This window comes from Sminthopsis crassicaudata, chromosome 3 (assembly GCF_048593235.1).
Source record: "Sminthopsis crassicaudata isolate SCR6 chromosome 3, ASM4859323v1, whole genome shotgun sequence".
Classification (NCBI taxonomy): domain Eukaryota; kingdom Metazoa; phylum Chordata; class Mammalia; order Dasyuromorphia; family Dasyuridae; genus Sminthopsis; species Sminthopsis crassicaudata.
In genome coordinates this window covers 361,667,413-361,681,398 of record NC_133619.1, presented here as the reverse complement: position 1 = coordinate 361,681,398, position 13,986 = coordinate 361,667,413, and the positions used below count along the sequence as shown (strand labels likewise).

At 31.1% G+C, this 13,986-nt stretch overlaps 1 protein-coding gene across 13 annotated transcripts in view; it reads right to left on the bottom strand.

The window, feature by feature from the left end:
- Window positions 1-13,986, bottom strand: part of CLASP1 (cytoplasmic linker associated protein 1) — a 315,917-nt gene that overhangs the window by 45,557 nt on the left and 256,374 nt on the right. For all 13 annotated transcript variants that reach the window (XM_074301768.1, XM_074301766.1, XM_074301767.1 and 10 more), the window contains 3 exons: window positions 13,173-13,251; window positions 12,718-12,861; window positions 4,117-4,260 (listed from right to left, as the gene is read on the bottom strand). In XM_074301768.1, coding sequence (XP_074157869.1) covers window positions 4,117-4,260; window positions 12,718-12,861; window positions 13,173-13,251 — 367 coding nt within the window. The remainder of the gene's footprint in view (window positions 1-4,116; window positions 4,261-12,717; window positions 12,862-13,172; window positions 13,252-13,986) is intronic.

Genomic DNA, 13,986 nt, shown 5'->3' with positions numbered 1-13,986 from the left:
GTAGGGTTCTTATTCTTCTAAAATTGAAATCAATTCTATATATATCTTGGAAATCAGACCTTTATCAAAGAGAATCTTCCCAGAAATATTTTCCTCCAGTTAATTGTTGCTTGTGCAAAAAAATTTAATTTTATGTAATCAAATGATTACATAATGATATTTTTGTGATTCTTTCTAATATTTGTTTTATCTTGAACTTTTTCTCTATTCAAAAATCTAATAGATTATATCTTCTGTATCTCACTAAATTAAAAAACAACAACAACAAAAAATGTGACCTTTTGGATTTAGGTCATGTATCCCATTTGAAGCTGACTTTAGTATAAGATGTTGATCTACACCTATTTTGTTACATATTGTGATTAAATTTTCCCAGCAGTTTTTTTTTTTAAATCCAATTTTTAAAAATTACCTGAGCTTTTTAAAATTTATTTGGAATATACTATAATAAATGGTTTAAGATGCTGGTATAAACCTAACTATTTTGGTAAAACTTTCCAATTGCTATCTTTTGCTTTTATAAGATTTTCCCTTTATCTCTTGCCCTCAGAGAGTTTTCCCATATAACATTAAACATTAAAAAAAACTAACAAAATTAACCAAATACATCAAAATAAAATCTGATATCATATGTATTGTTCCATACCTGCGGGATTCTCCTCTTTCTTTTCTCCCTGCAAGAGCAAGGAGAGGTGTCTTTCCATATCTCTTCTTTGGAGCCAAGTTTGTTCTTTATAATTTCACATCATACGATTTTGACTGTTTCTTAGTGGTAGTTCTTTCTACTTTAACTGCTTGGTATAATACCAGGCATATCATTAGCACTTATTAAATGCTAGCTGGGGACAGCTAGGAGGAATAGTGGATAAAGCACTCAACTTTCAATTGGGAAAATTTATCTTCCCAAGTTCAAATTTGACCTCAGACACTTAGTAGCTGTATGTGTGATCCTGGGCAAACAACTTATTTATGTTTGCCTCAGTTTCCTCACCTATAAAATAAACTAGAGAAGAAAATTGGCAGACAACTCAAGTATCTTTGCCAAAAAAGGGATTAAGAAGAGGTAGACATGACTTAAAACAATTGAACAACTAAATGCAAATTGACTTGCTAGTTATTGTGTATCTGGTTTCCCTGATTTCTTTATTTCACTTTGTATCACTTTTTTCTATGCTTTTGTTTTCATCATGCTGGTTATTTCTTACATTATAACATTAATACTACATTATAATCATGTACCTTAGTTTGTTTAACCATTTTCCAATCAATGAGCATGTATAACTTTGTTTCCTCCCACAAAAAGTACTGTTTGAAATAAAGTGGTGCATAGAGAGCCCTCTGAACATTTTTTGTTGTACAGGGAATATTTTCCTAAATAGTTTGTACTCTTGGGTTTATTACATAGAGGACTACTGAGTCTACTTGTTTCTGATTCTTTTTTATTTGTTTCATTTGAAAGATCGACTCCTTTTATTTTAGCCAATATAAAAATATTGAAAGAATTAGTGACAATAATATCATTTTAGTCTGACATCAAGAAGTGCTTCTACCTCTTAATACCCACTTTACTCCTTTTATTTCCTTTGAGCTTCAAACCCTTATGTTCCTTCAAAGAAATTTAAAAATTGTTTTGTCTAACTCTACAAAAGTAACTCTTTGCTAGTTAAGATGCAGAGAAACAAGTCTATAAAGTTAGCTAATAATGTATTTTGCAAGCAATAAACATAAGCAATGAATATCCTTCCAAAAATTAGTTTTCCTTTATTTCTACAGTGCTTTGAAATTCTATTTATAGAACTTATAGTAGACTCACAATACACATAGTTTTCCTGCCCTTTTAATTTTTCAATTAACAAACAAAAAATTTATTCTCTCAACCCTACCAATTTGAAAGGAAAAAAATGAAACCTTTATATGTACAATTAAGCAAAATAAATTTACATATTATCTATGTCTACAAATGTATACACCTTATTCTTCATCCTGAATCCATTCTCTTTCTGTGAAGAGGTGAGTAGCAAAAATCATCATTAGTCTTCTGGAAATAGGGATGGTCACTACACTAATTAGAGAGCTTAGATTTTGTGAAATATAAGTCTTTAAAATATTCTTATTGTAACAATTGTTCTGCTTCTGTTTCTCTCTGCACCAGTTTATATAGATGTATTCCTACCCTTTTAGTGACACAGAAATATTCCAATTTACTCACATCATAAATTTAGAATCATTCTCCAAATAATGGACACCTCTTGGTTTCCAATTCTTTGGCATTTTGTATTTATTCTGAATTAGAATTCTCTTACTATTATATTCTTCTGGGTTTTGTTATTATTATGAAAAAAATACAATTTTCTGGCCTTATTTTGTATCCTGCCACATTCTAAAACGAATATCTCAATATCACTGTTGATTCTTTGGTGTTCTGCCAGTAATCATCATGTTGTTTACAAATTATCCTGATTTATTTAACTTTATAATTGAACTTCTTTGTTGATATTTATATTTTTGATTATTCTTTTTTCTTCTTATTGTCATCACTAGCACTTCTAAGATTATATCAAATAATAGTGGGGAGAGGTTAATAATTCCTTTACCCCTGTATTTATTGAGGTGGTTTGGCATTTCTCTGCCATTTTTAGTATATCCATACTTTGTGCATTTGAGAACTGAGATTTTATTGCTTTTCATGCTACTTTTCACACTAGTTAATTTCAGAGGAGCTCACATCAGTTTCAGTATGTTTCAGAAATGAGTAGAGGGAAGTTCTTAAACGAGATAAATAATAAGAAGACAAGATAGACAATTTAAAGTTCATCATATTGAAAAGCTTTTTGCATAACTAATTTGTTTGTTGCAGTTTCCCTTTGTAGATTTTTCTTCTATGAAATTTTTGGGCCTCTCTACTGCTGGTTTTTTTTTTTTTTTTAAACTTCTATGTTGTAACTGATAATATATGTAAGCAAGAGTTCTTTATTTGGAATCCGTGAATCTGAAGGGTATAGAAGATAATTTTAACATAATTTGTTTTCTTTGTAATCTTATGAAATTCATTTAGGAGGTCCTGAGACTTCTCCAGACTGTCAAAGATGTTCACAATATATAAAAGATTTATAGCCCCTGCTCTAGTAGCTGGGCTTGCTTCTTGTCTTCCTTTTCAATTTAAAGTCTGACTGCTGCCAAATATATCTTTTTTACCAACCTTCATTATGTATAAAGTTTATGATTATTTTATTTTAAATTATGGTCCAGAAATACAAACCATATTCTCAAGTACCATTTTCTTAACTAGCTATTTATTTCAGAAACCAGCCTCTCTCTTCTGAAATATCTACTCTACTATATAGCTGGTAGCAATATTGCTAAAACAAATCTGCAGGAATAATGAAAACATTGCCAGTGCTTCCAGACCTTCAGTTATTTGTCCAGGATTTTATATTTCCTAGCAGTGTGTTCTAGGGAAATAATCCATCCCTACATGAATTCACCCTAAATGGACATTGGTTATCATCAGATTTACAAGTCTTGGAAGAGACCCTATTACGTCCCATAAACATGCTCCAGGAAAGCAGCAGATACTATTTAAGTATTAGGTTGACAAACACTGTCTTGGTACTCTTCCGGTGGGGTGACCTGTACTAGTATCATCTTCCTTTCACCCACAATGGAAGGATTTCTCATTTGATGCCACATGTGAATCTAAATCAACATTTTTTAGAGGATAAGAAATTGTGTCTGCCTGAGAATGACTAGCTCCCACTATGAAGAGTCTCAGAACTATAACTTGATTTCAAATAATTAGGAGTTTTTCTTTTTTTCATTTTCTTCTCCTACCTCACCCACTTCCTATTTGGCTTATTCTTATTTGACTTCTCATTTTTATTTTTGGATTAGTCACAATTAGGACCACTACTCTGACTTAAGTAGGTAGGTGGGAGCTGGTAAAGGGAACCATGATATATGTGCTTTGATGGCTCAAAGAGGTTGGTTGATTTCTCTGGCATTGTACTTCTTTATCTCTTTGGGTCCCATACTCCATATCTATAATATCTGGCTAGGGAATTATTAAGTAACTTAAGAAACCTGGGTGAAGTCATAATAACTATACAAGACACTCACCACACTCGTGTTACTGGAATTCTTCAGGTGGTTATGTAGGAGTTTGGTGGCACCATCCTGGAATGTTTTTGGCAAGGCACCAAGTAACATGGTAAACTCTGGAGTGTTCAGTTCAAACAGAGAAATAAGCACGATTTGTGCTGCCTAGAAAAAAAAAAAAAAAAAAAAAAAAAAAAAAAGACTTCTTATTAATTGAGTTAAAAAAAACCCAGATTTAATTAAAAAAAAAAAATTCTTATCAGCATGATATATTTACTCAGAACGGGAATTCTTTGACTTAAAAAGAAAAATATCAAAAACCCTATAAAAAATATCACCAACCATTTGACAATTGGCCTTCAGTCTAGAAATATGTGAGATACAATGATCATTTTAATATCTTGACTTTCTTCTCTTTTTAAGTACCATGAAAGGAGAGTGCTAAATAAAGAAAGCACACCAAACAAACTTTAAGGAATCTTTTTTTTTTTTTAAAGTCCATTATTAGAATTACAACCAGTCTTTCAGCAAGAAAATATGAAATAAAAGACTAGATGTAAGCTGGAAAAATTAATTCTTATTAACATGTTTTTGTTTAACCAGTGGACACACCTGTTTTTTTTTTTTTTTTTTTTTGGTAATATCTCAGGATGACCCAAGAACAACTTCAGAGTATCATATTTAAATACTAAGCAATGATGAAGAAATAAAAATGTTATTAAAAACATTTGGAATATACACAATATATACAAATCTTTGCTTATGTTAGAGAAATTGGCAGTTTTGAAAATATTGTACTTTTCCTTATTAATTTGGGCAAAAAAAAAAAAATTGCAGACTTCCTTGGAAAGATAGTAAAGTAATAGTAAAAGTAAATAAAAGCAATGGCAGTAGCACTGGAATTCAAGCTTCACCCTAAACAGCAAGGATTTATTGCAGCAAAGTACTGTAACATAGCTTTACAATAATGAGAATTGGGAAGTACGTAATTTGAAATTATCAAAAGAGTGTACCTCAGAACAGCTCTAATTATAGGAATTTAGAAAAATCACACCAAAATAAAATTTTAACAAATACTTTGAGTTTCTTACAAATTTCTACAATTTTCAAGATAAATAAAAAAAGGTAGTAGTAGGAAAGCCATGACTTAGAACAATAATTGTAACTTCTTAACATATAAATAATTTTTTCCATGTGGCATAAAATATCAGGTAGAGGAAGTTTCCACAGTGACACAGTGATGAAATCACAGATTCAGGGCAAACAAAACATTGCTCAATGGATGTTTTCATTAATAAAGGTTTTGGAAAATAATTTCATGTATGGCAAGGAATTTTTGAGAAAGTATCACATGTGGAGATATTTTATCAAATCATAAAATACTGCAAAGCCATTATAATTCTCAAACCCTAGACATTTATTTTGTTTGAGAGGAAAAGAAACAGTCAGGGCACCATGCAGTAAGTTCCAGCTATAAATAAATAAAACAACAAAACAAAAGAAAACACAATGTTTTCTTTCCTGACAATTTAAATGTATTAAAGAGCAGCTTTTCCAAAGTGAAACACCAGAGGGAGGCCTACTTTTGTGACACAGACAAAAAGCAATTTTTTCCTGATTATAATAATGAAATATGAATTACAACATTACATTAACATATTTTAAATTAGTCATAATTACAAAGGAAAGCTTTCCTAACATGCTATTTTTAGATACAATCACAGTATAATGCTATATTAGTATTAAAAAATGGTTCAAAGAAAATCCATGCAAGTCCCATTTGGGATACTTAGAGCACAGTATTAGAAAAATGTCATGCAGAACTGCACACCTCACATATGAGAAGCAGGCTTTAATATTAGCATTGAAAACATATCAATGTAGTTAACTAAATGATAAATTTAAGAGCTTAAGATTAGAGCTTTGCTTTGATTTAAAGCAACATTTAGAAGCAGAACTGTTAGCTTTGAATTTTTCATTGTTACATTTTTAATGACGTGCTAATGCATTTACTTAAAAGGTCATAGATTCTTCCTGGGAGAAGACTCAAATGCTAAAAATGGGTTTGAGTTCTTCATGTACTAACTGATGAAATTAATGACAAATCATTCAGGAATTGAAGAAACCCAGATCTAGAAGCTGAACAGGAAAATGTGCTACTGGTTGATATGGTAATATATTTTTTTAAACTATTGTGAAAAAAGTAGAAAATTCTCTATGCTTTAATATGTGCCTATATAGAATCCTTTCCCGATAATACTAAAATTCAATCTTAATTTTAAAAAAATCCAACTAGGAAAGAAAAGTGACCCAGGAGAAAAAAGTGAGTAGACAGATAAAAAACTTATTTTACAAGAAATTTTATTTAAAATATTTATTTACTTTCTCATATGCTTCAAGTAGTTCATTTAGAACTGGAACCAAAAAATCAATTCTGTTATTAAAAGAACCTCTCTTGGTCATTTGCTTGTTTGTAAGAATTCTTGTCATATGACCAAGATTATGGAGTAGAAGTAACAAATCATAATTATTATGAGATTTTTGTATATTTTTGGTTTTGTTCAGTAAAGAGAGGAACCAAATCTATTTTCATTCTTAAAAGCTTATTTTTGCCATAACAAAATTTAAGATTGTATTACTTAAGTGTCAATTTATTTAGTGTCAACTGTCAATCACAACATACAGAAATAGTTTGGATCTTCTCATTCTATAGAAGAACCAATTTTGGGGGAATCTGAAGAGATAGAGACTATAACAATAACTATGGTTGATACAGTTTTTGCAAGGCATACTTCACTTGAAAGTTCTTTCAAAAATCATCACATTTTTCTTTTCTAAGCCCTTGAAGGGAGTGGAAATGAGGAAAACTGATTTAGTTCCAAACTGACAATGAGAATGTTAACTTGTTTAAAGATTTTATTTATCAAATATAGAATTTTAAGAGGAAAGCTAATGCTCTAAATCTAATGGATTTTTCACTCCAGAGTCCACTGAAGTAATTTTTTTGGGAAAAAAGGGAGGAAAGAGGACATAATACACAATGGAATTCAAGGAAGGAGAATAATTAGGTGAGATTTTTACTTAATTCCAAATATAGATCAACACATACATTTAAAAAAAAAATTATTTTTTGGCTGAGGCAATTGGGGTTAAGTGACTTGCGTGGATCACACAGCAAGGAAGTGTTAAGTGTTTGAGGCCACATTTGAACCGAGGTCCTCTTGACTTCAGGGTTAGTGCTCTCTATCCACTGCGCCACCTAGCTGCCCCTGACACATATACATTTTTAAAAGTCCAATGTAACATTCTTATTCAATTATGCTGCCATTCACTTTTCTACAGATAGTCTGATTTTTTATAAATTATTGGCTTCCAAAAAAGATACCACCCAACAATATAAATAGAAAGAGAATCCCAAATTGGTGTTGGATTTTCCTAATGGTGATCTTTTGGGTAATATTTCTTACATAGATGATGAGATGGTAAAGTTAGGCAGTCCTCATCAACACAAGTTTTACATAATGTAGCTGGTACTACTGGCTAGAAACTACACAAACAATTTAACTCCTATCTAAACTTTGTACTAGAAGGAATTTCTTTACAAAGGATTTGTAAGGCCACTATAAAGTGATATGGAACACTACTTTGATTACTAATTTGAGAAGAGAGAGGAAAGAGAATTTTAAAACTTCAGAATACTTTGAGAACTGCATGAAAAGCCTGTCACAGACGTTCATTTCATAGAGATTATTTAAGAAATTCTCTCATACTTAAAGCAGAAAGAAATCTTTTTATCAAAGTTTTAAGAACTAAGTTCTGACCTATTGTTGGTATGTTTCTGATCTTTTATTAATGCTGATTAAATGCCGATTTTTTATTAATGAAATGAATTTTATAATGGTAGTAATGAATTTTTCCTCTTTCTTAGGGTATCTTTTAAGACCTGCTTTTACTAATAATTATTTCATTGTGAAAGTTAATCACAAAACAATATATTGAGAGATGCAAACTCATATACACACACATGGACACACAAGGTATTTATATTAAGATTTTAGGTTTTTTCATTATCTTTCCAGTTTCTTCACAAGCCTAATCTGTATTAGGAATCTAAAATGCAAACATAAAAGTATGTTTTTAAAAATTAGTGTACACAGCTTTTAGTCTACCTGTTTACATTTTTCTTCCAAGTTTCCTTCTCCAGGCCCAGAAGTTGAAGCTGACCTAGCTGGGAAATTCTCACCTACCCGACTATGCTGTGGCTGAGGCTGACAAACAGGAAAGGCAATATTGTTTAATAAAAGAGAAAAGGAAAGTTCTTAAATTATGGTTATTGGTTAAACATAATTTAATTTGGAATTTTATATGAAAACATTACCTAAGTATACTTCATTTTCTAATTAGAATTTTTTAAAACCCCATCATTAACGTTTTTCAACAATAATGTACCCTAAATCTTAAAAGTCCTAATGTTTCATTATTCCCACTGTTTCATTATTAGAATTTTATAGACTTCATTATTTATAATAGTCTTAGATTTATAGCCTTTCAAGATTTGAGGGTTAAAATCTATTGTGTTATCTATTAAATTCAAGACTACCTTTCATAAATAGCCTGAATCTCTATCCACTTGCCATTGACTGTTGTAGATGGAAGAGTTCAACATTCAAAAAAGCTTCTGTCAACAACTAAAATGCAATACAGTGAGGAGAGATAAGGTATCTAAAATGATCAAAAGACTCAATCTTAAAGAAAAATATTAAAATTACCCATTTCATTATTGGATTGTCTTGGAAGCCTCTATCTTAAATGTTTCCCATTTTTAAATTCATATTTTTTCTCTCTCTTTTTTTTAATAGGACCTGAGATTTGATCAGTGCAAGCAAACTCTTGGATCATGAACATTCTCTACAAATGTAGGTCAGATCTGGTACTTGCTAGCAGCTAGAGGTCTGAAAGAGAGGAGAGAGAACTGGTCTTGGAACCAGGAGAACCTGAATTCAAATCTTGCCTCTGATATGGAGTTACTATGTGATTTTGGAGTTACTTAATCAAATTCTCAGTAGCTTGGGTAATTCTCTAAGACCAAAAGCTGCAGAAAAGGTGCTAACCTGCACTGGAAAAGGAAATTTCCTACAGAATAATAAAACCTCAGATCTAGTCCTTATCTTTTTTATCACATGGGAGGAAAAAAACAGATGAAAAGAGGAAAGCAAGCCATTGCAATGCTGCATTAGTTATAATTTTAGCCACAGAAACTTGATCAGCTGTGATCCAATTAGCTGAAGTCCAGAATTAAAAGCTTTTTTTTTTTTAATAACCAATCCTGTCATACCAAATAAGAGTGCAAGGAGGCAGCTTGTATGTTAACTGGACAAAGACAGGTCTGTCTAAAACATTAAAAGTTCAAGTCAACAAAAAGAAATAAAAACACCTAACCAATAAATGAATGAATAAATGAATGGATAACAACATGGCAGACTTACTGGGGCTTTCAGAGTGCAGAAAAAGAAATGGGATTTCAGTATTTATCAAGATTATAGTATACCCTGCCTTGTATAATGCAAAAATTGATTTTGTGTGACACTAATATAGAATGAACACATTTTTCTACTAATATTAATTGCTTGTATAGATAAAACATTTTTAAATGCTGGGTTGTTTTTTTGGGGGGGGAACATCTTAGTAATAAGCCAGATTGTTATATATGCTCCTGCATACACCTATCATTATTATCATTAAATCAAAGGAAAGTAACCATGAGACCAATTAACATTTTAACTTTTTCCATGCAGAGTTCTCATAGGATTCACTAGAAACTAGACATTCCAAGAAAATGAAAGACAAGCAGGAACATTTAATCCTTTTGGCATAACACAATTTTGATTTCCCACCTTCGTAGAAATGCTCTATGTTAATATATCCAGAAAATTCAAGGTAAGGGGAAAATACTGATTTCTTTACTTAAATAAGTTTTTCTTTGAAATCCCAAATAATCAGAGTAAATCGACTATTCATATTTTCCTATTGTGAAATTTAGGATGATATTTTCAAAACTGAGGAAAGGATATTAGGGCAATATTACTTCTGTTAAATATTTGCAATTTGAAGGCCCACATTCAGAAACTATTCCAAACACAGTTCTGAAATGAGGCAGCTTCCATCAAGCCATTTAAAACAAAAAACAATTATGGTTATATTTTTTTGCCCTCTTTCATTAATATTAATATTCATTAATATCCCAGTGTGAAGCTTTATGAAGGTAATTCTAGATTGTTGAGGATACTTTTAAGTAGAGTAAAAGTTCTTTTTTTTTTCCCCCAAAATTTTATTTTAATAGTTTTTATTTACCAGATATATGCATGGGTAATTTTACAACATTGACAATTGCCAAACCTTTTGTTTCAATTTTCCCCCTCCTTCCCCCTACCCCAGATGGCAGGTTGACCAATACATGTTCAATAAATTAAAGTATAAATTAAATACAATATATGTATACATGCCCAAACAGTTGTTTTTCTGTACAAAAAGAATCGGACTTTGAAATAGTGTACAATTTAGCCTGTGAAGGAAATCCAAAATGCAGGCAGATAAAATTTAGAGGGATTGGGAATTCTATGTAGGGGTTCATAATCATCTCCTAGAGTTCTTTTGCTGGGTGTAGCTAGTTCAGTTCATTTCTGTAGAGCAAAAGTTCTAAAAGACTTTAACCTAAACTGGAAAAATTATGAATGAAGGATAGGTGATAAAATGAACATTCATCAAGCTAAGCTTAGAGAAAGATACATAAGCATAAGTTGTCAGTGACCAAGAGATGATATTTTTTGAAGGGGGGGAGGGCAGAGCTGGAGGATCATTACAACTCTTGAAAACAATTTCCCAAGGCCAAAAGGGGACTATGATATGAATAAGTGGATTATTAGAAGCTCAAAAAAAGGCTGGGAATAATGAGAGAGCTTTGGAAGTAATTCACAAAGAGGAGATAATAAATCAGTTAAACTTTGAAGATGTTACTTTCCTTGTTGCTTTTTTTGTCTTAAAAAATGTTCTATTTACTTGTCGAAAGGCTACAAAAGTCAACAAATATGATGAAATGAACTTTGAAAAATGATGTCTTGCAAATAATGTCTGCTATAGAAAGTGTTGATAGTGGAAAATATTTAGACTAAGTTTATGCATTTACTGTGATCTCAGTCTCAGAAATTTCTAATTATACAATAAAGTGCTACTAATTTACTTTAAATGGGGGAAATTTGTATCTCTTTGGAAAAGAGATTAAAAACTTAAAGATGTGTATTTTTATTACATTAAATTATAAATAACATTGATATATAAAATGGGATATAGAAGATTGTACATTTTAATAAAATAGAAAACATATAATTAGTCCATTTAATATTTGAATCATTTATTTACAAAGCAGTTCTACAAATAGCTTATCACTGACCTTTACTTCTCACTCCTGCAATTTTTGCTTAATTAAAAAAAAAAAATTACTATTTTTGATTTTTAAAATACTACTACTTAAAAATACTACTTTGTTTATCTAGCCAGTCATTTTCTCATATGCACCTTCCAACTGAACCCTCTTTTATAACAAAGAAAAAGTTAAAACAAAATAATAAAGAGAATCTTAGCTAATGACTTTATGAAATACTCTCTTATCACTCTCTCCCACTTTAATAATAAAAGAATTATTTCATCACTCTTTCCAAGATTTAGCTTTTAATTCTAAGCAAACTAATTTTATTGCTTATAATAAAAATTTAATTTAGTAAATAAATTTTCTTTCATACATAGTAAACAAAGGTAAAAGGATAAAGTGACCAAATGTCCATGTTATGATCATCTGTACCTTCCTATATCCAAAAGTAGTGATTGCTACTTTAAAAGGACCCTTTTTCACTTCCTAAGGAATTCAGAGATCTGGGTTTCTGGAAACTAAATGAAGCAGTCATTACTTAAGCCTTTATTCTGAGTTAATTAATTCAGTAGGTCAATCACAAATTACTAGTAATTTTTTTAGACTAAGAGAACAGAACAGTAAGTAGGAAGTGATCTTGATCTATCAAAATAGAGATTTAATGCTAATATTCTTTGGAGAGAATCAAATCTATACATTCTCTCTATGTTTCACTGGTATCAAGAGAAAAAGGTTTTAAACCAAAATTGCAAAGAGTCAATTCCAAGGGATGCTGTGGATAGAAACCTACCCTGGAGTCAGGACGACCTGGTTAATCCAGCCTCAGACACCTCCTAACTGTGTGACCCTGGACAAATCATTTAATTCAAATTCCTGAAGTAAACAATAATTTCTACTGAGTGAATGGCTAGACAAATTAACGAATGATAGAAATGTTGATTAAATCTTTTTTTTCATTTTCATTATGTAATAAACACTGAACAATCAATTAGAAAAACTGAAATTTTTCTACTGGGAACAGATATCTGAGAGATTAATAGACAGCTGCTGAACAAGGATGGAAGTTCAGACCAGTATTTTGGGCTTCAAGAGATTTTTAGAAAATATGATGGCAATTCACTGAATGATAATTTTTAAACACATACCTATGGAGAGTTTGAATCTTCATATACAGACTTTAACTATTTTTTTAAACATACCTTTCTCACATCTGAACTCTTTGGTTCTGTTGTCCAGGTTATAATTCTTGAAACAGCAAGCCTTGTCTCGCTAGAGTTTACAAAGTCTGTTGGATCCATCTGCCTGGCCAGAGATTCAATGTATTTCAGAATTGCAACCTTGACCTGTAAAATTAAAGTGTTGCAAATGCTAAGTGTACAATCTGAACTCACAGTAAATTTTTTTGCTAGTCATATTTGGTGTAGTGACATCATCTAGGGAGATTTAAAAAGAATTGATCAAATATGAAATGATAAAAAGGGTCTTTATTTCAAAATGTAAAGTCATTTGATTTTATTGATATTATTATTGATATCTTTTACCCCAAAGACTGCACAATAAATTTATTAGTACAGAAAACACATATCATTTATATGTAATTGTTATGCATAAAAGCCAAATATTTATGTATTTTATAACAAATATAGTAACTGACCTTAAGGTTTGGCGTTTGTGTCTGATCCACAATGAATCTCATCAAAATGTTAAACTGCTGATCAAAGGGAAAGGAATCCCTAGACAGATACATAAAAGATTTTTACTTTTAAAAAATAGAACAAAAATGTCCTGTCATAAATTAGTTCTTACACAGTGCAACTCTATCTAAATAGACATAGGAAAAACAAAATTTGCACAACAAATTATTTCAAGAATATCTATGGATCATTTGGTTAAAACTTAGTTAGAAATAGAGGTAGGTGAAAAAATATTCTAGAGATAACCTGTTAGCTCAGGAGAGATAAAGGAAGAGATATGGAAGGAGCTTGAGTTCTCCTATAATAATATTTTACTCAGTTTATCTTCTAGCCTCTGTTTATCTGACCCAGCTTCAGATGTGGAAACCTCACCTTGTGTCCTAATTATACATTGTCTCCTCTTGAATCAACCTTTTCTTCTGACCCCATCCTCTCTTGTGCCTGGGCTGATTCCGTGAAAAAGACCCTGGACTGATAACCACTTAATTTCCTATTGTTATTTTATTCAATCACTACCAAAATGGACTGCTTGGTGCGGGAAACCTGCCAACATTGAACCAAGTCAGATACTCTGCTTTGCTACCAGACTCTGGCCCAGAAATCTAAACCCCTAGGGGACAAAGACTTTCCTATGTCTTCATTTTCAGGTAAATCGCTAGCTATCTTGCTTAACTAATTCCAATGCCTTTTGCAGGGGAAGAAAAACTCCTTAATTTTTGCATATTATGCTTGTGAATCATAAGCACAAGCTGAAAAGAACTTAGAACACATCTG